Below are 24,779 nucleotides of genomic sequence, written 5' to 3'. Positions count from 1 at the left end.
TATCGTCGACCCAGAACTGTATCTGTTTTTGGGGCTTAAACTAAGACATTCAACCAAAAATCCATTTTGGACCTACAATCTGAAATAAAAACCATAAAAAACTGCAATTTCGGTCCAAATTTGGCAGGTTCATGTCACTCGGTGTGTACTTTTTGGTTTTGGCGGGTACTTTTTTAAGAATAAAACGTTATTTTCAATAGTGATCTCATCATCATACTCAAAAAGTGCATCGCCCAAAATTTCAAAAAAAATTTATAAATTTTCAAATTTTTTCATGAAGTTACTATGAACATCATGAGAATCAAAACCAAGGATGTACAGCCAGCCTATTTTCAGAAATGTACCTATGCGAATCCACTGCACATAATGAGGTAGCAACATACTCTTAGGATACACTGATACAGTACTGGGCCGATACAGATATACAATTGGAAAACAATGATTCAGTACTGATTTGCTATGGGACCAAGGTCCGGGTTCTCAATTAATCCTAGAAAGTACTTGTACTTGTAAGTAAGCATTCGGTCTAGATGACTAAATTCCACTCATTTGATTAAGGCTGGCTCACGCTGCATCTTAACTTTGTTTTTTTAAAATATTGAATTAATTGACGGTTCAGAAAATTTCATTCCCATCAAAAATTACACACAACTATTCTCTTATCAGGTTAAAATATACACTGCAAGTTCAAGCAACAATTCTAACTCTGTTGAAACTGTTTCAGTAAGACTTCAAGTAGATTAAATGCACTGCATATTTGACCGTTGAGAAGCCAAAATTAACTGTCAGTTATAAAACAAACAGTAGCTGCATTTTTGGATATTCTTAATAATTTCTATTTGACAAGCTTTTGTGGATTGTTTGTTTCTCGATACCAATGCACAATTCATGCACGTTTCAACATACACGTTTATATATTCGTCCCAGGATTTGACCTCAACTTAAGCAAAGACTCAAAAACTTTAGCGGGTGGGGGCTTTATTGACTAAAATTACACAGCCGAGCTTCCTACTTAAGGTCGAGGAAATCACAATTGTGATCAATCACAGCAGGATTTTTGAATTAGTTAGTAAGTTTCTGGTCACGATATATCAAGCTTCGGTTTAAGAGGATTATAATTTTTCTCAGCTTGTTTCGCTATTGGTTCTATGTCTCTCAGATTCCATCAGCCACTCTTCGTACTCCAGTAGAAAATTGTTCTGATTGGCTGACGAGTCCTCCTTGACGCCAATTGGCTCCCGATTCCTGTATCGGTCGTACCACGGGTTGCTTTCTTTGATCTTTTGAGTTTTCTAAAAAAAGAAATGAACTGAAATTTTTCAGCTTTCTGAATAAATTTATCAGACTTTGCGCAAATCGACTATTTGCGCATTAACATCTATTCATAATAATCAGAAAAATTGTGTAAACAGAAGCAGCTACTCAAAACAGACTAAGGACAAAGCTGATTTTATCTGGTAGCATATATTGTTATTGGGAAACAAACGAATTTTTGTTAAATTTAAATAATTTTCAAGTTTCATTCCCATCCTCATCACATTGAAAACCATTAAAATTGAAAATTTTTTACAGGATAAAAAAGCGCAAACAGACTATGCAACTTCATTGATTCAATTTTTATTGTGGAAACGATCAATTGATTTTTCTCTCGGCGTAATAGATTAACAATACCTCGAACTCTATCAATAACTTGTATTATACATTCAAGTTTGTTATCGATGTGTCTTTAGACTCATCCCGAACCAGCAGAAACGTTCGAAATGGACTGAAGGTTGTCCGAATTTAAAAATAGACGATCTTGTTTGGGTATTAGAGGATTTCACGCCTCGAGGTCTTTGGCCACTGGCCAAAGTCACTGAAGTATATCCTGGTTCTGACCAAATTGTCAGATCCGTTAAACTAAAAACCGCATTTGGGGAAAAAGTTCGCCCTGTTGTTAAATTAAGCAAAGTTCTAGCTGACTAATTTTTATCATTGATTCAAACACTAATTTACAAGGTTCGCCTCTTTGTAAGTTCTGGTATCAGGAAAAGAACAATTTTTCCATAACAATTTGTACTCAAATTCTGCTTTTTCTGCGCGGGTAGAAAAATTGCTGCACAGTAGCAACCTGTTACTCCCCTCAGAGCGTTCGGACATCTATATTTTGACCTCCTCATTAAATTTTCTGCGAACCCGCAGTTTTGCGAAATGTTTACCTTATTTTTTTGCGTTTATCGGTTTATTACGCTTCTTAACCGCTTATTCTCACGTACTTCGTTTATCTTCGCAAAAACGTTCATTGAAATCCGTAAGTTGAGTTTCTTGCGTAACGTCAATTATTCGTTTATCTCGAAACTTGTTTCTTTGTTAATGGGTTACCAAGTTTGTATTTTCAACCAAGAATTGTCTTTAATTTTATGGACTTACTTTACTATTCTTTGCAATCCTGCAAATGGGGCAAGCTATGTCATCAATACATCACTGATGCCCAATTCATTAGAGAACATCTATGCACTATTATGGATCTTTGCCCAAAACAGACCTTCAATGGTTAAGAGAAGAAGTGACAAAAACAAAAGGAATCAAAGAAAAGCAGTCGAAATTGAACACACAAAACTAGAAAAACTGAGAACTGATTTATTTATCTTAAACGCTTGTATCATCCATTATTAATTCAAATAAGCAAAATGATTTTCTGAGTATACTTAAGGCGGTCAATGTGACAAAACTCATTGCATACTTCTTTAGATTACTGAGGTTGAAAGAAAAATAAAACCAATTTGGAGTTTTTCTCATTGCACTAGTTGCAAACTTTTGCGAAGAAAGTTAGTGATTCGCGTTCTGAAACAAGATAAACAATTTAAATCACGTAAAAAACACGTAAGTCGAGCGGAAAATACTCAAAAGTGAAAACACTCACGCGAGCAAATACTTTAGAACAAAACAAGGAGGCTCGGTAATGTGCGTACGCATATAATGTTCCGACCCCACTTATCCACAGTCTTGACTTAATTGGCCAATAAATGATGAGGAGATAGAAAACTTTCAAAAATATAAATAGCGTTCAATAAATATCGTACAATAATAAAAATCAAATAACAAACAATAATTACGACCAAAACCCGATATAATATTTAAAAAAATCATAACAAAATCAGGCTCGCATCAAATAAAACCTAAAGAAAACAAATTAACCTATACTTCATAAGATTTGGGACCGGTCCTCAATCCACTGGGTAACAGGTCTACAAAAAAGAGCAAAAAATGTAAACTCAAAAATACGTTTCCATTACAGAAAAAACAATTAAGTAAAAGTGATCATTATCATTAGATATTAAACGAAAATGCTCATTTAAATCTCCATAGGAAGCATTTGAGATCTGAAATTATCCAGTGTACGACTACAAAAAAATGCAAATACCGGCAAAATTAAAAAAGTTCAATTCAACTTTGCGCGAAAACGGCGTGAAGCCGTCAAAACCATAAAAATCACTACGAGCATTAGAAAAATTCAATTGCGCTGTATTTTAGAGCCAATGGGACCTACCATAAAAGTTATAAATTAAAGAGAAAGTAAAAATCCTTTAAAATGTCCAAATATTTAAAAATCTCATACTTTTTATGAAATCTCTCAATACAAAAAGTCAAAAAAACAAAAGGTTAAAGTTAAAATTGGTAGAAAGATTAAAATATAGCTCACTGGAAACGTGTTGTGACCTGTCTTCACAGAGACTCAGCAAAAATCGACTGAAAATTTTTTTAAATTGGCGAGGCACGGATACCAAATATGTTCTCAAATGTCAGAAAAGACATAAGATTTTAACAAAAATAAATGGATTAAGCTAAAACGCCTCACGAAGCCAATTGGGCCTCTGACTAATTAGACTAAGTCACGAGACTACAAAATAAAAACACATACAGGCAAAAATTGAAACCTCACTAACAATTTTACGACAACATAGTGTTCAGGGCACTATTTGTAAAAATGTTATCTGCAAGAACTGCAAACCTTAACATCCTTCTCATATGAACATCAGCAGGTCCTTCTGATTAAAAAAAACTACGGAGGAATAACAAAAAAAGGAACCAGAATTGAACAGTATAGAAATATCGAAAATTTTTTATAAAATTAAACTGTCGAAGCCATCAGTCACAACATAAAACTAATAGAGAAAAGAATTTGCATCAACAAAAAAATTTGAGACTTCTTATTATTGAGCTTGAGTTACTTGGTGACAAAAATGAGAGCAAAAAGTAGTCAGTTGAAAATATAAATTTTTAAAAGTTAATTTGAGAGTAATAAAACTGAGACCTTTCATTGGGTTCAGATATGGGTCCTGGGAAGCAATTGAGACATATCGTTATCCGGTATATGTCATACAACAACAAAAAGAGAAGCAGGCAAAAAAGTCCACTAAATATTGCTAGAGAACTGTCTCTGCCCAAAAATAAACTATTAAAAAAATCAATTAACATATTCAGACACGCCTTTTTTCAACTCTGTGCTGTTTTCCGTCTATGCCATCCTCCATTTGAATCTGTCACTACTTCGATAAAGAAACAAAATGAGCCAAAAAATTGTGCAATTATGCTCAAAATAAAAAAATGAAAATCCGTAGTATCAAAGCCAAGAAACCAGTATTTGAATATCAAACCGTTACAGAGATTGAATTACAACTCACAGGAAAAAGTTTTCCGCCTGTTTCTACTGAGGGTACGCCAGAAATTGAGAGAAATAAGGTAAAATAGTGTCAAAGTTCACAAATTCATCGATAGTTTCATGAAGCAAATATATTCAAAGTCATAAGAGACATTAGATAAGAACTGAACGGACTGTCTAGGTTCACTTATACCTCTTAAAAAACCAATTAGGGAGAATTAGTCAGTAGGGAATACAAAAAATAAAACAAAAAAGCAAAACATTAGAAGTCCATAAAAATTTACGAAATTAACTGGTCAGAGCCATAAAAACCATGAGTTTAACTCTGATACCTAATATGTTGTTTGCTGTGTCTCATTTTTTGTAAATATTATCTGTCAGTAATTGAACCCAGCTTTGAATTTTTGTCCGTAATTTACATAAAATCTCTAATTGCATAAAAATTTTTAATAAAAGGCCGCGCCCCCTTAAAATCTAAAAAAACCGTAGGGATCCAGGTGAGATCAAAATCAGCCCTGATATTGCTGTGCTTGCGTCTAGGAAAATCCTCAATTGTTCTAATGATTAAGAAATATATCAAAATATGATTACAAAATACCTCAGTAAATGAAAAATGAAGAATGCATTTTGTATAAATATCGTGTTTAAATTTACGAAAAATTGAAAAAACTAGAGTTCCAGAAGACTCTTAAAGCCAGTGGGAGTACAACTAGCTCTCTTTTTTCAGCCTACAAAGAAAAAGGACGCACTTTTGAGGTGTCTACAACCGGCAAATTTAAAGAAATTGGCCTAGAATCAAATTTGGTCCCATTTTTTACGGACAAAAAGTCTGGTTTTTGAGAAATTTAGCACGAATTCTAGACAAAAAACTTAAATCGAACAATTAAGCAAACCTCCTCTATGTTTTTGGATAAAATCAATACCACTGGCGTTAACATTTTTAACACATAAAAAAAATTACGAAATTTTGGTCAAAAAACGAAAATATGTGAAAAAAAAACGGAACATCGTCTCATTTTCACAAAACTTTAAACCTCGATAACTCCCTGTAAAAAGCGAAACCAAAAAAAAATCCATAATCTACGCTGGACGGGCTTTCTACTGATACCACTCACAACTCTCTACGATGATAATCGATAGGCTAAAATGGACTGCACAAAACAACCCATTTGAGTATAAAATTCCTCCCCCACTTTAGGGGATCTGAAGAACAATCGAGCCCAAAATATGGCATTCAAAACAAAAGTTTGCAAAACTACATCAAATTTTAATCAGGAGCATTGAACAAACTAAATAAAATAAATTTTTCATCAATCACAATTGTTTAATTGCTCTCAAACAAAGTTTGTACCAATTATATTAGTCCTATGGTCTTTTTAATGCAACTTTTCGGTTGACCGCTTTTTTTTCTGACCCATTTGACTTTTTGACTTCAAAGACAACAAAAACAGGTAGAGCGTGGATGGCAGAAAGTGGTCGAGCAGCTCTCTCAGAGCCCTATTAGTCTCTAAGTATGCGATTCACTAAAACTGTTTTGAGGAGATAATTTAAGTGTGTGAGGGGACGGTTCCTTATCATAAAAGTTCAACCCCTCTCAGTCATCCCCCAATCTGACGGTTTGGTCACCCTTTTGTCCAGCTATCCCACAAACTTACGCCCCACCCCTCAACGCTTAACACCCCCCCCCCCCCCCCTCCCACTCCGCTCACCTTAATTATAGTATGCCTAAGCCCCAGCTGGCTACTACCGAAGCAAACCGCTCGCTTGAAAGCATTTCGCCCAATGCTAGCTGGTTGTTTTTTGAATCTATAAATCTGCCACTTATTTCAAAGACAATCAACCGAATATACTGAGTCAAAAATTTAGGTTCCGAATAAATGTGTAATAAGAAGTGCAACAACATAGCAGTTTTTGATAGCAATTTTGAGGAAAATCAAGCAATTGAACTCATCAGTTCCCTTTTAAAAAGCGGACTTAAAAACATTACAACCATCGTTATCTACGCCGTTTCTTTTGTTTTGGATATGGTCTACCGGATCTACCCTCAAAGCTTTATATATAAAATGAAACAATCTTCGGCATCAAGAAAAATTAAATAAAAAAAATCATTTTGAACTTTTGAGATATAATTTTTTTTACAATTCAAACCGAGAGCTTCATTTGTTTTTCTAGTGAATGGCTTCTTTGTCTCAATAGCGGCGTTCGTGCGCGTGGCGTCATTACCCACTCTCTCTGGTCAAAGTTTTGAGGTCATTAGGTTTTGATCATACGTGACTTATCTCACTCAATAAACAGACATGTGCACTTTAAAATTTACGTTTAATTTGAACAAATTTAAGGTGTAGGGAACTATTATATACGTAATAGAGGTCTCTAATATAAAGCCTGTGGAAAAAATATTAATAAGCTCTATTGACTTATGGATTTTTGTACACAGCTTTTTCAGCGGCGTCGATAACTTTTTGAACTTATAGCTTTATCTATTTCTATCTGCATTATGCATCCCGCAAGTCTATTTCGCAGCTATTTCGGAAATCTGCTGGCTATTTTTTGTCATTATGTTTAGAGGCAACAGCTATAAACATCAAGTGACAAAAAATATTCCTAAAAACTAATTTTGTACAAAAATTGCCGTTTGAACCAATAACATTTTCATATGAAGTAACTCTGGAAATCACGAAAAAAACAAAAGGCAAACTGAATAAAACCATTTAGTTTCTTCCAATTTATTTTAATTATATAAATATTTTTAGTTATGATTACAACTATAACTATAACTAAAGCTACGGTTGAACAAAATCATAGTTGCTTCTTGTCTACAAGTTAACTTTCTAGTAATATTGCTATTATGTATTGTAATATTGTTTTTATAGTTTGTGAAGCAGTTTCATCTTTTTTTGCAAGGGTTAACCTTTTATCTGCTTTAAACTCTTGTCGACAATTGTTAAACGTATCAGCTAAATGTATATTAGTCATTTTTTGATTAAGCTTATTATTATTGAACTCCAGTTTTAATTGATTATATTTAGAGATAGTTTCTGATGCAACTGTATTACAAACGTTTACTGTACCTGTAACTTCATGTATTGGGTTAATAAAGTCATTAATTAGTTATGAACAACTGGTGTTTTAATTAGTCGTATTAATTTAGTCGTGACTTCATCAAACTCACCTTTTCTTATTTCAGTTGTTTTTAATTGAAATTTTTGCCTTATTGGTAATTTGCCTTATTATAGTAAGTTACTGTTGAAATATGCCTTATTAAAAGAATTTTTTATCTCTGGGAGGGTGTACATTTGTAATTTGATAGGCATCTTTCATGTCAATGTTATATCTATCTTCTAAGAATAATTGACGAGCCTTACTTGTCGATAGTCCTGGTTAATGCAGATTGATGTTTCGCTTGGTTGAGTCTGTTTCTTGTAATCGTCGTAGGTATATCCAGCTTGCTAACTTGTGACCGGAGGTCTATCGGGGAAGCCGCAACTATGTTGATAAATAAGGATTCCAAAACCTTATCAAGATTCAAAATCAAAATCGAATTTTAATAATTCCGATTCATAATACTTGCCTTCTACTATTTCAACATTGATATCTTCTATTTTTTATGTTGGTGGTTGTGTTTTTAGTAATTGATTAACTTTAAAAAATTCTCTATTCCAATTAGATGCATATCCTTTTGAGAAAATGTTACGTTTGGGAGCATTCCTGACATAATCACCATTTTTATACTTAGGTGTAGATGTTATCTTATATTTAAAACTCTTAGGGGTCCAAACTGATAACAGGTGTTAATTTCTTCTAGTGAGTTATCAGTTGCTTCATCTATATCAATAATGTAATTTTCATTATTATCAGTAATTTAAAATTCTGTCACATTTTGACTAGAATTGATATCATAGTCATCAGTATTCTCTAGATATTTTCTATTGTGATTATATGAGTGTGTAAATGAGGCTATTTTTTTCTAAAAAGTTCATTACATTCTTTACATTCAAATTCAACTCCAGTATAAATACTATCCTTAATATTAAATTTAGTTTTAGCTTTACTAATAGTACTGGTATCAGCATTATCCACAACTTTATCTCTAGTAATAGTAATAGTATTAGCTCTAACATCATCATCATCAACTTCATCGTTTCAATAGCGCTCTGATTGTTTAATGTGTTCATTTGTGAGTGTGTGTTTAATGAACTCCTTCTTTGAATTGATTGACAGATTGCAAGCGATGCAAAACTGTACAGCGTTATGACACGGGTTATTCATGTCTTAAGGGAAAATATTTAAAAAACAAAAATGAAGTTCGAAGGAAAAATGGGTTCAAAATGCGATAATTGTCAGAAAAAAACTTGGCGAGTATGTCGTGATAAACAAAGAGCACAACTACATGAACGTTTGAGAGATAAATGAAGATTATGTGTTGTTATAGACGTTTTAGATTCAGTCACACTAAAAACCAGCTCAAAGAACAAGTATATAAGAATACCAATCAATTATAAACTGTAGGGAGATATCAAAAAAATAAACACATAACCGACTAACGTCGGGCGAATTGCTCTAGAACGACCGGCGAGCGGTTGGCTTCGTCAACAGCTAGCCACGGTTTAGTGACCTCAGGGCGCTACCTCTTTATCCATTTCTGAAGACGAAAGTCAAATGGGTCAGACTAAAAGTTCAAAACCATTTTCTGTCTCAAAAGTTCTGTCAAGTAACCCATCTCCGAGACTTGAAAATTTTTGTTGGCCAGTAATGGTCGTTAAACTCAGAAAAGGATATAAAATATTGATAACTTTTCAAATTTTAAGAAAATTTTGCTAGAATACAAAACATTAATATCTTAAGAGTCATTTCATTATCTCAACAGACTATCCGGTATCCCCGTTTCAAGCCTGAAATAGTTTCACAGGCTCAAAAAGATCCATACACTTGGAACATAAAAAATTTCCAAAAATTTGAAAAGTTTAAATTTTGTCCAAATATTACTGAAACTGGAGTAATAAAAAATGTTGATCACCATCCAATTAACTCTAGAAACTATGCAGCAGCTTATTATCAAACCTTGGAGGACGTCCCATGGCATCTGTTGCCGAGAAAAATTCAAAAACATGAAAAATTGCAAATAGTTTAAAAGCTTAAATTCGTGATATTAAACTCTTGAAGAACATTCCATAACTCACATCTATAAACTATGCAGTAACCTAATGTCAAACCCTAAAGGAAGTTCCGTGGCCCTTGAGGCTAGAGAAACCTAAAAATGACAAAAAATTTTAAAAAAAACTTTAAAATCTATTTTAAAAAATTGGTAAAACTTGTGATATTAAAAAGTTGAAAATTAAACCATGACCAAATAAATTTTCCCAGTAACTTATTATCAAACCCTAACGGAGGTTTTTTGACCCTTGAGGCTGAAAAAATCGGAATAATGACTATAAATGTCAAAAAATTGGAAAAAAATATCAAAATTATGCTTAAATTCCTGATGTTAAAATCTTGCAAGACATTTCATTTAATCTAGAAACCATTCAACTATTTTCAAACCCTAGAGGAGGTTCCTTGGCTTTTAAGTCTGAAAAAAATAGAAAACAAAAAAAATGCAGGTTTTATCAAAAAATTGCTAAAATTTGTGACATTAAAAAGTTGAAAAAATATTCCAGGGCCGTTAAAAAAATTTTAGAAACCTATTATCAAACCCGTTAGGATGTTCTCTAGCCCCTGAAAAGACCTGAAGAAGGAAAATTATATCAAAAAATATGAAAAAATTGCAAATTTTATCAAAAGATTGTCAAAATTTGTGATGTTAAAATATTGAAACCATTCCATTACCACTAGAAACAATGCAGTAACCTATTATCCAACCCTAGAGGAGGTTCTTTGACACCTAGGGCTGATAAAAAATAACAAATGTCAAAAATTTTCAAAAAGCTTGAAAAAAAATGCAAATTAGTATAAATCTGCATTTTTAGAAAGCTGTTGTTCGTCAGTGGCTAACACGGGAGGGTGGGGGGCGTGCACCGGGGGCTGATTGGGGGCAACACTGGGGTGGGGGGGGGCAACGGCGTGATGGGGGGTGTGGGGGCAATAGGGGAGTCAACATTGGTGTTGTCTTCAACCTCTAGGAACCGCCCTTCACACCATAAGTATAAGTCTCCAAAACAGTTTGAGTTGAAACAGAGCTGAAAGGCTCTAAGAGCACTTAATGCCCGCAGGGCGCTACCTGTTTATCCCGTTTTAGAGGACGAAAAGTCAAAAGCGTGAGACGAAAAATCGGTCAAGCGAAAAATCGCATTAAAAAAGACCGACAGGACTAATATAATTGCTACAAACTTCGTTTGATAGCAATTAATAACTTACTTTACTAGATATAGGCTGACTTTTTTCCATTTGTTTTTGCAAGTTGGTTTTACGTGCTTTTTAGACGGTCATAATATTTACACAAGTATCTGCGGACGTCTACTGGAGCCAGTGGGGATAGAACCCGAACTATCCGTCTGATAATGGTTTATTACCAGCCTAATTCTGTATTAGTGGATTCCACTAAATGAGACAAAATATGATAGTATTGAAAAAGAGTTGAAGGGAAATAGATTAAAGTGTATTATTATAGTAGTTGATATATCCAAATCTGTAGTAGTGGATAAAAGGGGTGTACCAATTAGACACGTGGTTTGGACCATTCCTAGCGTATGCGTCAGCATCGCGGGAATGGTTAGAAACAAGGGGCTGGTTGGTACGCCCCCCTTTTATCCACTACTAACTTGCAAATTTACCGAAGTTCAAGAAGGTAAATTTTCGGCAATGTATAAAGGAACTTCTCGCATTTTAAAACCTGGCAATGCAGACGTCTGTAATTTAAAACTGACACGTGTATCATTTATATTTCAAAAACCTGATTTGATTCTGCGCTTTTCTCATCTACAGATGCTTTCAATCCAAATGCTGCATTAAGTCTCTTGCTCCTTAACTTCCTTGTCTCCAGATGTCTCTTTTTAGTTGACACGATGGTTGTTGGATAGTCACTAGTTTGTGAAGAAGTGTCGTCATCAATAGAGGTGTCAGTTCCGTTTGAGAGAGTCATCCGAACGCGTTTCTTTTTGTACAATGTCCTAGAAAACAAATAAACACAGTATTAACAACAATCAGAGTATCAACAACAAACAAACAAATGAACGGCGTGTTTGTAACTTATAGACCAATATGTAATGGACAAAAAAATATTCTCTAGAACCAAAAAATACTTGATCTGAAAATTTGAAAAAAAACCCGGTAACAGTAAAAAAAACTATATGCTCAACTGGTTTTTTTTTGTTCACTCAGTTTCAGCCCATCAATATATTTATGGTACAGAGTTGTGAACAGTACCTTTAGAAAGCATGTCAAGCGTCGAATATCAAAGAAGAATGATTTTTATTTTCCCTTTTTACGAGGAGTTATGGAGGTATAAAGTTTGTGAACGTTTAAAATTGAAGGTTTAAAGTTTACGAGAAGTTACGGAAGCTCACTTCTGTTGTTTTGTTCACATTTATTGTAGTTTTAGAATCTACTTGAAAATTTTAATTTATTTTGCAAAAATGATATAATTTTTTAACAATAGTTTTATTCTTTTTAAATTTAAAGATATAAGAGTTCTGGAATTGTTTCAGCCAACTCTTTTAGCTTAAATTTTGGATAAATTTTGTCCAAACTGACGTATCACTGCAATTTTGTCCGTTCACACATAAGAGGACTAGTTTTACCTCTGGTTCCTATGAAAATGTTCTGGAACAAACAATTTGGCGACCTTTCGCTAATTTGTATCGATTTTTATCAAAAAGCACCATTTAAGTTTTGTTTTATTAAGAAGTTCTTCCACAAACATTTATTAAGCAAATATTCGAAAATATGTCTTTTTGAACAGCCCCGCAGTGCTAGCAGGGGCAGTTTTGTTCTCATCGTTGATTTTTGCAACGAAAAAAGAATTGGATTTTATTTTGACTAACAACTGGGTTTTATTTATTGAGTTTAAGTTATGATTCTATTTTTTTATTTATTGAGTCCCATCAATGTTAAAATCATGTTTAAAAAGAATAGATATTGTAATTTGTTAAGAAAGCACATGGCACCCAAAAAATGTTTTCGTAAATTTTTAATGAATTCTTGAGTTTTGCCAGCATTTCCTGCTAAATTTGCATGATTGAGTATAAATATTCAAAGGTGTTATTTGCTACTTAAGGGGCTATTAAAAAAACTAATTAATGTTTTCGATTGATACCTAATGGATTTTCATTTCAATAACTCGGGAATTATCCAAAAATTCATCATTTATTTTTCAATATTGACTTTTTTTGGGCTATTAAGCCACTTCGGTAAATTTTAAAAGAATTATGTGTTTTATCAGACGAGCAGCCAATGCAAGATTAATTTAGGTCCAATTGCGCAATTTAACAGTACAGAAACAACTCGGATTGTAGTGAGACGAGGTTTTTCTTAAATATCGCTTTTGCCTTTTCTATTTTAATTAAAAACCACAGTTATGTGCAATTACAGCTCAATTTTTGACGAATCCAAATTACAAGCAACTGAAAGCCAATGAAAATACAATGAAATTACAACGAAAAGCGTATTTCAACGACAAAAACCTGCGAGAGTTGTGCGTACTCATTGGCGTTCTGTAGTCTTTTGAATTAGCCTCAGTAATGACATGTCTATGAGGCAATAACAATTGGATCAGTACACTGTTCTTGTTGAAAGCATATGGTTGTTATTACTGATGATTTTTTTAATGTTTCAAAATTATTGGTTTCTTCGTATTTGCCTTTTTGTCTCTGGCGGGCTGCAGCGTTGTCTTAGCGAACTGAGAGGTCACATTATCTTTAAAATAAAATGAAATACAGTCTTCATTGCTGTTTTATCAATTAAATAAAGGTTTATATGGCTTTGAATCTAAACTTAACTTTTCAAAACTTTTGTTTTTGGAAACATTCTAATTTTAGTGGTTATTTTCTGCTATCGTCGCTGATTAATAGATCACCGAAAAGTCACATATCACGTTATTGGCATTGCTAAAAGGTGCCATTGATCATATTCAATGTTTTCATTGCATAGATTTGGATTTTAAAGCACTCGACACAGGTTTCTCGGAATAATTGACTTTTTGATTTTTGCCTGTATTTGTTCTTTTTGTATTCCTAAGGTATTCACGATAATCAATGGTCTGGATGCTTTCCTAGGGAGGTAAAAACTGAGCTCATTTAATGATTTTAGTTGTTAGCTAACTGTTTTCATGTATTTGAAATTAATTGTTTTAAAAAAGTATATGTTTTTTAACTTTGTCTTTTTGCTTTTGTCTTTTATGTTGATTATTCTCAATAAGCCCAGGTCCTACATCTCTTTTGTTGAAATGCAATTCAATTTGTTTCATTTGGTTTTTATCTGATGCTGTTTTGACTTTGTTGTTAAGCTTCTTTTTTTTATAAATACACATCCAGTTTTTGTCATAATTAAGGCTTGTTGTTTTATCTGATTTTGTTTTCTGTCTTGTCTCTTAGTCTCCTTAATTGCTGCTGTCATCGGCCTTCTAATGAGGCATTGTTTAGTTTTTTTACCCATTTGAGAATAAAGTGGTTTTCTAAACGGATACACCAAATGTTATCGAACTATACATATATATGAGTTTTTGAAATTTTCTATTTCTTCATTTGGTAGACAATTAAGTCAAAACTGTGATTGAGCGGGGTCGGAACATTATTTACAAACGCAAATTACCGAGCCTCCTTATACAATCATATACTCCATATGATACTTATACAGATAATGTGTAAACTACATACAATCGTGTAATCTGTTGCATATATGCCGGAAACTTATAAGCAAAAATAAGATAGCAGTCGATGGCGTGCATTTTTTATTGTACCCATGAATTTCACTTTATTCATAACGAATGTCAAAACTATTTCTGTGGCAAGCACTAACCGTTTCTTCATAGCCGAATCGCGTCCTTTGTGTTGCCGTTCGTCAGAGTCGCCCGACATCCGGGAGGTTTCTGCAGTTTCGAGTGTCATCAACAGATCCTCCTGTTGTCTGATCTTGTCTGCCATTTGTTGTCTCCACTGATCCTCCTCGTGGAGTCCCTCTTTGATCATTTTGCGGTATATCTTCCACTCCAAATGTCGCTTCTCGTCTATTTCCCTTACTTCACTCACCCAAATATTGTACCTGCCGAACAAAGGAGTTTTTCTGGAGTTACATGACAAATTGCTCAATGCCATAATACCCCTTGACCTTTTCGGTCATTAATTCGATTACAATTTAAAAAGTATTTAACTGGTTGGTATTAAGTTATCGGTAAAGTTGGTTTCATCATCATACTTCAGCGTATAATTAGATCTCATGTTTTGTGATAGTTTCTTATCAGGTCCCACGAGCCCTTTAGACATGATCATGGCCCATGGGTCACGGCTAAATGAACTAGCCATACAATTAAAACTCCCTAAACATATTTTGCTCCATTAAGTTATGATAATTTTAACAATAGGGTAAAATAATGGGCATATTTTGGGCATTTGTCACAATTGGTATTTGGAACTCAGTTTTTTGCCCTGACAGAATTTTTTGAATAATGGCAAGGAACAACAGGCACCAAAAAATCTACTTTCGAAACAAAGCCTGACTTACAAACCAGTTAAAAGGGATTTACCTTTGCGATAATTGGGAGACCTTTGAATGCATAGCAATAATTAACATCATAATGATGATGATGAATTTTTTCTGAATGATCAAATACAGACATTATACAAAACAACTTCTTTCGTAACAACAAATTGTGATCATTCGAGGGAGAGCACCAAAAAGGCCGTTGGCCTGTCAAGTGGTGCCTCCAGAGCAAAATATGAACTAGCTAGTGTAAAGACTGACTGCATATTCAAGTTTTAATATATATAGGAATTGTCAACTAAGCTTTGGATTGTACACTTTCAATCAAAACTTCTAGCAGTTCAAAGTTTTTGTGTATCGATCGTACATTTTGAAGAAAAATTGTAAACTCCATGAGCATTAAGAATCTTCGCGCGCTGAGATTTGATGAAGATTAAAGTTCTTCAATTTTTAAGGTTTGTTATCATTTCACTTAATAAGTTTACTTTTCGACATTTCGTCTTATCACAAAAGGATGTCAGAAATTGCGTAAGTCGCAACATCCGAATCTCTATATAAAAAAAAATCCTTGCGTTTCAATGAAAAAATCTGGTTATTTCTTTTTTTTGAAAAGAAATGCTAGCAGACTGCGGAAGTCGCAGTAGCTGTTTATAGTAACTGATTTGAATAAGGGTTTGCCGTTCTGGATTCTCGCGAAAGTCGCAAGACCAAATGGATTGGCTTTTAGTTTTTTCTAACGAGCAATAGAAAGAACATTTTCCGCGGAAGTCGCAGTATTTGTTTTTTTACCTATGAATCCGTCTTCTACCGAACAAAATCACAGACAAATAAAAAAGTTCAAAATTATCCAGCTAATTGCAAGTGTTTTTTTATGCCTAGCTCAATTGAATGTTCAACTAACAAAAATAGTATGGAATATGAGGTTTTCTTTTTTTTTTTACCTTTTCCTAATTTTCATATTTTGCTCCGAGACAACAGAAAAATATTTAGTTCTATAGAATTTATATGATTCATCAAACGAAAAGTTTAGGATTACACAACTCAGTAACACGAGGACAACAATTGAAGCTAGCATCAATTATATGTTAACACAAGGCAAACATTGTATAAACATTTACTCAGCACCCAATTTTTCTCCCATCATTTTTTTGCTCAGGTGACAAGGACGCATAAAGTCTTAATACTCGTTCCTCATCAGTCAATATTTCTCGATGCATGCGTTTATGAGTGTTTTTTAGTGCAATTGCATTTGCGCTTGTTCTATCCCTATTTGCCATGACAGGATTTTGCAGCTTTTCGAGATCAATTGCATCATTTACTTTCACGTACTTGTTATTTCCATTAGTGCCTTTACATAAAACTGAAACCTGACAGTTGTTAGTCACAGTAATTAAGTTTTTATTCTCAGCAAGTTTCTTGATAAACATATCTAATGGTGGCAATCGCTCTTTCATCCATATGTTTTTTCCATTTAGGTCGTTTTTCAGAGTTTTGAGCATTCTTCTGTTTTTGTAAATTTCAATCTTGTCATTGAAATGCACAAATTTTACAATGATTGATGGCATCGGATTGTTTAGCAGAGGTTCTGGTCCCGGTAGAATATGAAAAGCCTTTAATCGTCTTTCAGTTATTTGTACGTCATCTTTTTTGTATAGTCGATTTAAAAAAACCAACAGTTCCTTGAGAAAACTATCCGGATTTCGCGCAGCAAAGGGTGGGTTATCAATTATAATTGAATCCTTGCTCAGATACCTTTCTTGATGCCTTAACCTGACATCAATTGCAGAAATGAAGTCCCAAACTTCAGCTAGTTGCTTGTTGGTCTCTTCTTTTTGAGCCCTAACCATCTCCACAACTGTCCTGATAGCAGCCCTCGTTGATTCCTCAGGTATTTGGTTGATAACGTTTTCAATGTTGACATCCATTATCGATTAACACAACAATATTTGATCTTAAATGAAGGATAAAGTTCGAAAAAGAAAAACGTAAGCTGTAATGTTTTAAATAGAGAATGTTTGAAGCGCAACGAAGTTCTAAAACGTTTAAGCTAAGCGCAACCGCTCATTGAAGGTCACCTCCTTTTTTTACTCAAACTATATTATTATCCAGAACGATTTTCGCGAACTAAACCAAGAATGGGCCAGACGGAACTGGGTTGCATACAGGGAAGTCCAGAAAATAAAGACCAAAAATTAGATATGAAAAATATGAAAATCGATTTGCGGTTGAAATAAAAGTTGTTTCTATGAATACACCCAGACACCCACAAACAGGTCTAACAAAAATGAAACTCATGATTAGAAACACTATTTTCATGTTAATTTGCACCATTATGCTTAACTTTATTACGAGCTTATTTTGGTTTATCCAATTATTGAAGGATTCTAGGTACTCGTCTCATGGCCGTTAGATTTGTATCATGTGCCAATAGAAGGACCGCAACTGTTTTAGAGTAATAAATAGAGCGGAAAATGAGATGTTGAATTAGAAACAAGTTCTTAGTTAAAGTCATCACTATCTATTATAGCGCATAATTGTATGTACTACTAATGTGAGGAAATAAGCTAAGCATTAGCTCATACTGCTCGAGCTATATCGCTAAGCATTTAGCCGCCGCGCTCAGCAGAGCTTGTTGGTGTTTGCGGCCATTCCTCGGCTGCTGGGCTTGGATTGCCAGCCAGTGGATTGAATCCTCGCAGAGTTGGAAAAAGTGCTTCTAGTACAAATTCACTGCTTTTTATAGTGATGGTTTATACTTTTCGCCAACTGGCATAGTCTGATTGGGTGATTCACAATGTCGACATAGACTACAGCAATAGCAGAATAGGTTTGCATCAGATAGCACTAAAAATTATTGAGTTGTTCATTGTATGTAGCACTGCTACATCTCACCCCAGTTTAAAAAAAATTGAAAAAATTTTTCAGTTTGTGTATATGACTTCTTCTCTGGTTGACCCGAATTTCTTTCTCTTCTTGTATTGCTTCGCTGCATCCAGTTATTGTGTTTTGTTGACACATCTACTACGGCAATAATTCAATAATCTTCAGGTACCAATGTGTGGGCAAAATCTGCCTCACCAAAAAGCCATTCTAGGCAAACAAATAAAAGCAACGCTCTTTTTGGCGTTTCCAATAATAAACGAAAGTAACTGACAAATAAATTGAACATCGCAGTCCGATATAAGAATAATAACAATTTATAACAACAAAAACAAAGCAAGAAATTCATCCCTCCGGGGACAAAAGGAAAAAGAAAATAGTGGTAATAGTTAACGAAAGAAGAAAGTCTCACATTCTTAAGGTGTGAATTTTTTGCTGCTCGGCGCACCACATTTTAGAGTAATAAATAGAGCGGATAATGAGATGTTGAATTAGAAACAAGTACTTAGTTACAGTCATCACTATCTATTATAGCGCATAATTGTATGTACTACTAATGTGAGGAAATAAGCTAAGCATCAGCTCATACTGCTCGAGCTATATCGCTAAGCATTTAGCCGACGCGCTCAGCTGAGCTTGTTGTTTTTTTTGCGGCTATTCCTCTGCTGCTGGGCTTGAATCGCCAGCCAGTGGATTGAATCCTCGCAGAGTTGGAAAAAGTGCTTCTAGTACAAATTCACTGCTTTTTATAGTGATGGTTTATACTTTTCGCCAACTGGCATAGTCTGATTGGGTGATTCACTATGTCGACATAGACTACAGCAATAGCACAATAGGATTGCATCAGATAGCACTAAAAATTATTGAGTTGTTCATTGTATGTAGCACTGCTACAACTGAAGGGCAGGAGCATAGTAGGTCGTTATTATAAATAAGGAAAAATGAAGAGCCCTGAGGATGGACCCTTGGGGCACTCCGCGAGATATTGGCAGTCTTTTAGATGTAGCTTCATTTACTTGTACTCTTCGTTTTCGATGTTTCAAGTCAGTTTCCCCGAAATCCATACCTTTCAAGTTCATATAGAAGTATGTTATGATCAACGGAATCAAAAGGCTTCTCAAGATCCCGGAAAAAATTTTATCTTTGTGAATTTCTAGTTTTTTCGGGGAGGTTAACTAAAGCATCAATCGTGTTGTGTTGACTACCAAAGCCGAAGTATTTCCCAAAGAGAATCCAGATAGTTATACATTCTATTGTACATTGCGCACTCATATTTTTTCACTCCAATGTAATAAAGGTAAAAAGGTTTTTGGTCAGTAAAATGATGGTAATAACGTTGTTGGTCAGTAATTGTTTTCATCTGTTTTAGAACCCTCCTTGTGTACCTTTGCTTTACATACATCTACAGGAACTATAAAACCTTGGAAAGTAAAATTTATTAGGTAAGTCAGATATTATATTACTACTGTTGACGCCAGCTTGACAAAAATATTACTATCATTATCAATTCCTGACGATGATTTATTGATTGATTATCTTTAATTATTGACTTCACCTCAAAGTCATCAACTTTACAACGAAACCTAGACTGTTCAACCCTACTTAATGGTTTCAACTCTGTTTTACTTAAGTCTTTGGATACTGTTGCAGCAATGTTGGTGAACTATCAATTAAAAGTTTATGCTATGTCCTCGGATGTCGGTTTGTTTACCGTTTTACATGTATCTAAAAATGCATTTAAGCACGAGTTTTCCTTTTCCCCTGGAGTTCATTAAGCAGCTTAAAAACCTGTCGTGAATTGATATGCAATTAAGGAATTATTTGAATAGAAAGATCTTTTGGTTTATAATTATCACGCAGTTTCCTAAATTTCGCCAGGAGAGCATGCGATATAGTTTTCTTTTATTTAGAGCTAGTGCACACGAGTTCTTGCATTTTTGATATTTGTGAGTCGGTTATTGAAACAAAGGAGCTATAAGCTCATGCTTTCTTCAAACATTTTCATTGGCGCAATGTCATTTAGAACATTTTAAAAAGCATTTTTTGAAGGTACAGAAGTTGTCAATTTGATTTTTTGCAGCAAGTATTTTTCTGTTTGCTCTGTTCACAACCTAAAGCATCTTCAAGCTTGTTTATCAATTTCGTAATTTCCAACAAGATGTACTCCTGAAAATTCCAACCTAAGGTCTTGCACCTGCATTCACAAGCCATTTAATTATAAACGGGTAATTATTCGATTGATTATTGTTTTCCAGAACTTCCTTTTTTGACCTGTATATTTTGATAAAGAAAATGATCAGGGCATGTAGAAATAGTATTTGATACTATCGTCGGTACCAGGGTGAAATAATTAAAACCAATTCCAATTATTGCATTGATAAAAACCTTTGGCAACAGATTTTCCTCTGATGTGTTTATATTGAGGTCTCCTCATTAATGTGTAAATTGATCAAGTTTTTGCTCTCAAGAAACTTACCAAGAGTTTCAATTTACGTTAACTTATTTGTTCCGGGTCTATTATAGATCGCTACGATTCTGAACATGTAGTCATTTATCCCACTGTCAGCGAAAAACGTTTCATCAAATTCAGTAGTCTGTTTTTGCAGTGTGGATAGATTATCACGGACGCGGATCATTACCCCAACATGAGAGTTGCCTCTGGTTTGAACCAGAATTTGACTGTAGCCTTTTATAGCAACTAGTAGCGTTTTGCTGGTTTTTGGACAAAACGATTCAGAAAGAGAGTCATCAGAGACAATAAAGAAAGGCAAATTATAAGTCCAATGTAAAATTAAATTTTAAAAAAAAATTTCTTTTCAGACATCAATCAAACAATTCATTCTCCTCATAAAGTATGTTGTAGATTATCTATTTTAAGTATCACAAGATTCTGTTGCATAGATTTCTCTTGGCACGCTGTTAAATCATTCAAATCACTTTCTTAGCACAATTATCAATGATTAAAGTTTATCTGGTTCGAGAATTTTTTAGTGATGAAAAATTGTTAATTGTCAGGTTTTTTAGTCTTTTTGAGATAGCATATATATAAGTCATTCACCCATTAAACTTAGCGCATTCTGATATTTTAATTCAATTTCTCATTACACTCATTGACAATTGGAAGCTCTCCAAAATGCAATTTCATATGGCCAAAAGCCTTTTTTTTGAAATCCTATAAGTTAACACATTTATAGCCGCTTCCTTTTATTTCCATATGAATCAATCCATATTTATTAGAAGTATGATAAGTGCAAAATGGAGAAAACTATTTGTACCCAAATTTTTTTATTAAAAAAATCAAGTTCATTACGCGCAGATTTGCACATGAGACATCATGGTGAGCAGAGATGAATTACATTGCACCTGGAGGTCGAGACGGTCTTGATCAGAGGTCACTATGGTTTAAGACGATCTGATCAGAGGTCATTATGGTTTAAGACGATCTCATCAGAGGTCACTATGGTTGAGGACGGTCTGATCAGAGGTCTTTTTGGTCTTGGACCTCAAGCTGTGGAGAAAGTAACCTGAGAGCGAGTAGTTTGAGCATTTTGCGTCTCCTGTGGATGTCTCTTTTGTCTTCCATCTCCTTCTGCAGTCTCCTCTTGTTCTCCAGTCTCTCCAGTCTGCCAGACACTCTGTCTATCTTGTTCAGAGCCCACAGACTACTCACCATGTTCTTACTGCTGTCCACTATGCCTGCAAAAGAAAGACAAAATTGTGAGAATTAACATGGAATTTTTCAAAATACTAATTTTTGTCTCAAAATGTAGCATATAAATAATTGGGAAAAAAAATCTGCGGAACGGTCAGTTTGACCCATTACAAGAAGAAAATCACAAAAGTCTTTGCATTACGTGTCTTGGAAAAAAAACTTCAAAATTTTTCTTCATTATGATAAACAGCAAAGGTTTTCATAAAAAAAGTTTAATAGGATAACTCAATAGTGAAAGGTTTTATAATTAACTCATTTATAATACTAATAATAATAATAATAATAATAATAATAATAATAATAATAATAATAATAATAATAATAATAATAATAATAATAATAATAATAATAATAATAATAATAATAATAATAATAATAATAATAATAATAATAATAATAATAATAATAATAATAATAATAATAATAATAATAATAATAATAATAATAATAATAATAATAATAATAATAATAATAATAATAATAATAATAATAATAATAATAATAATAATAATAATAATAATAATAATAATAATAATAATAATAATAATAATAATAATAATAATAATAATAATAATAATAATAATAATAATAATAATAATAATAATAATAATAATAATAATAATAATAATAATAATAATAATAATAATAATAATAATAATAATAATAATAATACTTCTCACTAATTGATGTAAAACAGTTCTTGCTGTCCCATTAATAATAAAATGCCCTCGATTTGTCATTAACGGTAAATAACCTAATAAAACCCATTGTGATAATAAGGTTTGATTTGAAGAGGTTTTTAATTCAGCTGGAATATAAATAGGTGCTGAATACGTTTTTAATTTGAAAATAGCAGTTTGAATGGTTTCACGTGGCGCGATTAATTTATAGCCGTTAACATGAAAAAAAATAAAAAATTTTTCACGAAGATTTGTTTTTAGTTTATTTTTCAGAGATAAACTAAAGTCATGACGAGATTCTAAAAAAGTATTTGCAAGATTGTTCAATCTAAACTTTACCTCCGATTGGGGAGAAGTTTTGATGACAGTTGTTTGTGATTTCGTTTTAACTAAAGGCCAATTTTGAGTATAGTCTAATTGAGCTAACGGGTTTACTTTTGCTTGTTCCATTGGATTAAGTTGCCTAAAATCCGCAAGTGCGTGGAATAAATAATTATGGGGAGTTAAATATTTTTTAAAAAGATATAAATTTAAAGAATCTTCTTTACTTACCGGATAACAACGAACTCTAGTAGATCCTCGAATTAAAGGGAAATTTTCTGATATAGAAATATCACTAACTTTCTCATCGTAGTCTTTGAAGTTTTCAAAATTGAAGTTTTCAAAATTCGTATTTTGAGAGAAAAAAGTGCTTATTTGGCCATTTCCAGAAATGCCTTGATTTATTTTATGTAGATCATTTAAAGCTAAAGATTTTTTTTTAGATGATTGCTTGTTAATGTCAACAAACGAATCTAGTTTTTTTTTCTTTATCGTATCTTTTTTTTTTTCGGAGATCGTTAATTCGATTGGATTATGTTTTTGAAGTTCAGTTGGAATTCCTGTTTTTAATAATTGTAAAAAACTAAGTCTTTGAGCTTCAATAAATTCAGGAACAAAAAAAGAATAAGTGCTAAATTTACGAGACATAGGGTAAAATTCCTTCAATCAAAAAGGTAGAAAGCAATGCCATACCATACTTTACAGTGGTCGGTTCTGTCCATATATAGACATGATAGTCTATTAAATAGATTAAATTGGCACGCAGTATTTCTGAATATATATTCAATCTATTTTGATCATTCGCTGATATATAAAACTGGCTAATATAAAATACTACAAAATGCTTGGTTTAGGAGTAGTTTAGTGTTTAGGCAGTAAATAACTAACAATAGTTGTGGGTGTGATAGGATGTGGTGTCTAGACAGAATTTTTATTTTTTGTTATACTTATATTAGGGGCGGTATGGCCAAGTGGTAAGGCAGAGGATTGCAAATCCTTTATTCCCCAGTTCGAATCTGGGTACCGCCTTTTTATTATTTTAACTGAGCAAAAATTTTTTGTTTTTGCTCAGTTAATTTAAGAACGGAAATTCCTTATTTTTATTGATCTTGATTTAAAGTTTTTAGTCCTTTTGGACTAAAAACTTCAATTGATTTACAACAGTATTTATTGGATTTTTACTTTTGCTCCAACTTCTTCCAGTTTTTGTTTTGCTTCATCAGCTTCTTCTTTTGATGCTGAATCATTTAATGTTTTTGGTAAGTCAGATGTTAATTCTTTCGCTTCACGTAAGCCTAATGAAGTTAAACTACGAATAACTTTAAGAACTGCTACACGTTTTGCATCTGGAACATCTTCAATAATAACTTCAAAAGCTGTTTTTTCTTCAACAGCTTCTTCACCACCTGCAGCAGGACCTGCAGCAGCAACAACAGCACCAGCAGATACTGCTGCTGAAGCATCAACACCAAATGTTTCTTCAATTTGTGAAACAAGTTCAGCTGCTTCTAATAATGTTAATGATTTTAATTTATCAATAATTTCTGTTGTATTTTGAGACATACTTCTTTTCTCCTTTTAATTCAAAATAAAAATAAATAACGAAGTTTTTTGTAATTAACGTTTTGAGAATTGAGGCGCTTTTCGAGCTTTTTTCAATCCATATTTTTTACGCTCTTTAACCCTAGGATCACGTGTTAAAAAACCTTTTTGTTTTAATAATGGTCTATAAGATGTTTGCATTTGACATAATGCTCTTGAAATACCTAGCTGAATGGCGATTGCTTGGCCAGATAATCCACCACCCTTGACCTCAATTAGGGTATCATATTTATCTTGTAAATCAAATAATGTTTGCGGGTTTTGGATAGCGGAAATAAATACAGGATTTTCTTGTAAATACGTAATCGCG

The 24,779-nt window shown here is 33.3% G+C and overlaps 2 protein-coding genes and 1 non-coding gene across 4 annotated transcripts in view; 1 reads left to right on the top strand and 2 right to left on the bottom strand.

The window, feature by feature from the left end:
* Positions 1–581: 581 nt before the first annotated feature.
* Positions 582–18,989, bottom strand: LOC142336058 (uncharacterized). The gene is made up of 4 exons (XM_075384554.1): positions 18,567–18,989; positions 14,594–14,836; positions 11,532–11,748; positions 582–1,292 (listed from the first exon to the last, which is right to left on the bottom strand). The coding sequence occupies exons 1-4, from the start codon at positions 18,671–18,673 to the stop codon at positions 1,125–1,127; spliced, it is 735 nt and encodes a 244-aa protein (XP_075240669.1). The 5' UTR covers positions 18,674–18,989; the 3' UTR covers positions 582–1,124.
* A 2,732-nt stretch (positions 18,990–21,721) lies between these two features.
* LOC142336057 (uncharacterized) overlaps positions 21,722–24,779 on the bottom strand; it is a 42,656-nt gene continuing 39,598 nt past the window's right edge. For both annotated transcript variants that reach the window (XM_075384552.1, XM_075384553.1), the window contains exon 8: positions 21,722–21,850. The gene's annotated coding sequence lies outside the window, so the exon portion shown is untranslated. The remainder of the gene's footprint in view (positions 21,851–24,779) is intronic.
* Positions 23,825–23,896, top strand: Trnac-gca (transfer RNA cysteine (anticodon GCA)). Its single transcript has one exon. It is a non-coding gene; the product is annotated as a tRNA-Cys (tRNA).

Source organism: Convolutriloba macropyga, chromosome 3, assembly GCF_964194025.1.
Source record: "Convolutriloba macropyga chromosome 3, txConMacr16.3, whole genome shotgun sequence".
Taxonomy (NCBI): domain Eukaryota; kingdom Metazoa; phylum Xenacoelomorpha; order Acoela; family Convolutidae; genus Convolutriloba; species Convolutriloba macropyga.
The sequence above is the reverse complement of the archived record's forward strand: the minus strand, read 5'-3'. Positions and strand labels throughout refer to the sequence as shown.

Coding starts and splice junctions, on each gene's coding strand:
- LOC142336058 (XM_075384554.1), bottom strand. CDS start 18,673: ATGACTGTAACTAAGTACTTGTTTCTAATTCAACATCTCATTATCCGC. Junction 11,749..14,593: donor GATTCGGCTATGAAGAAACG/GTTAGTGCTTGC, acceptor TTTGTTTTCTAG/GACATTGTACAAAAAGAAAC. Junction 1,293..11,531: donor AAAGCGCAGAATCAAATCAG/GTTTTTGAAATA, acceptor TTCTTTTTTTAG/AAAACTCAAAAGATCAAAGA.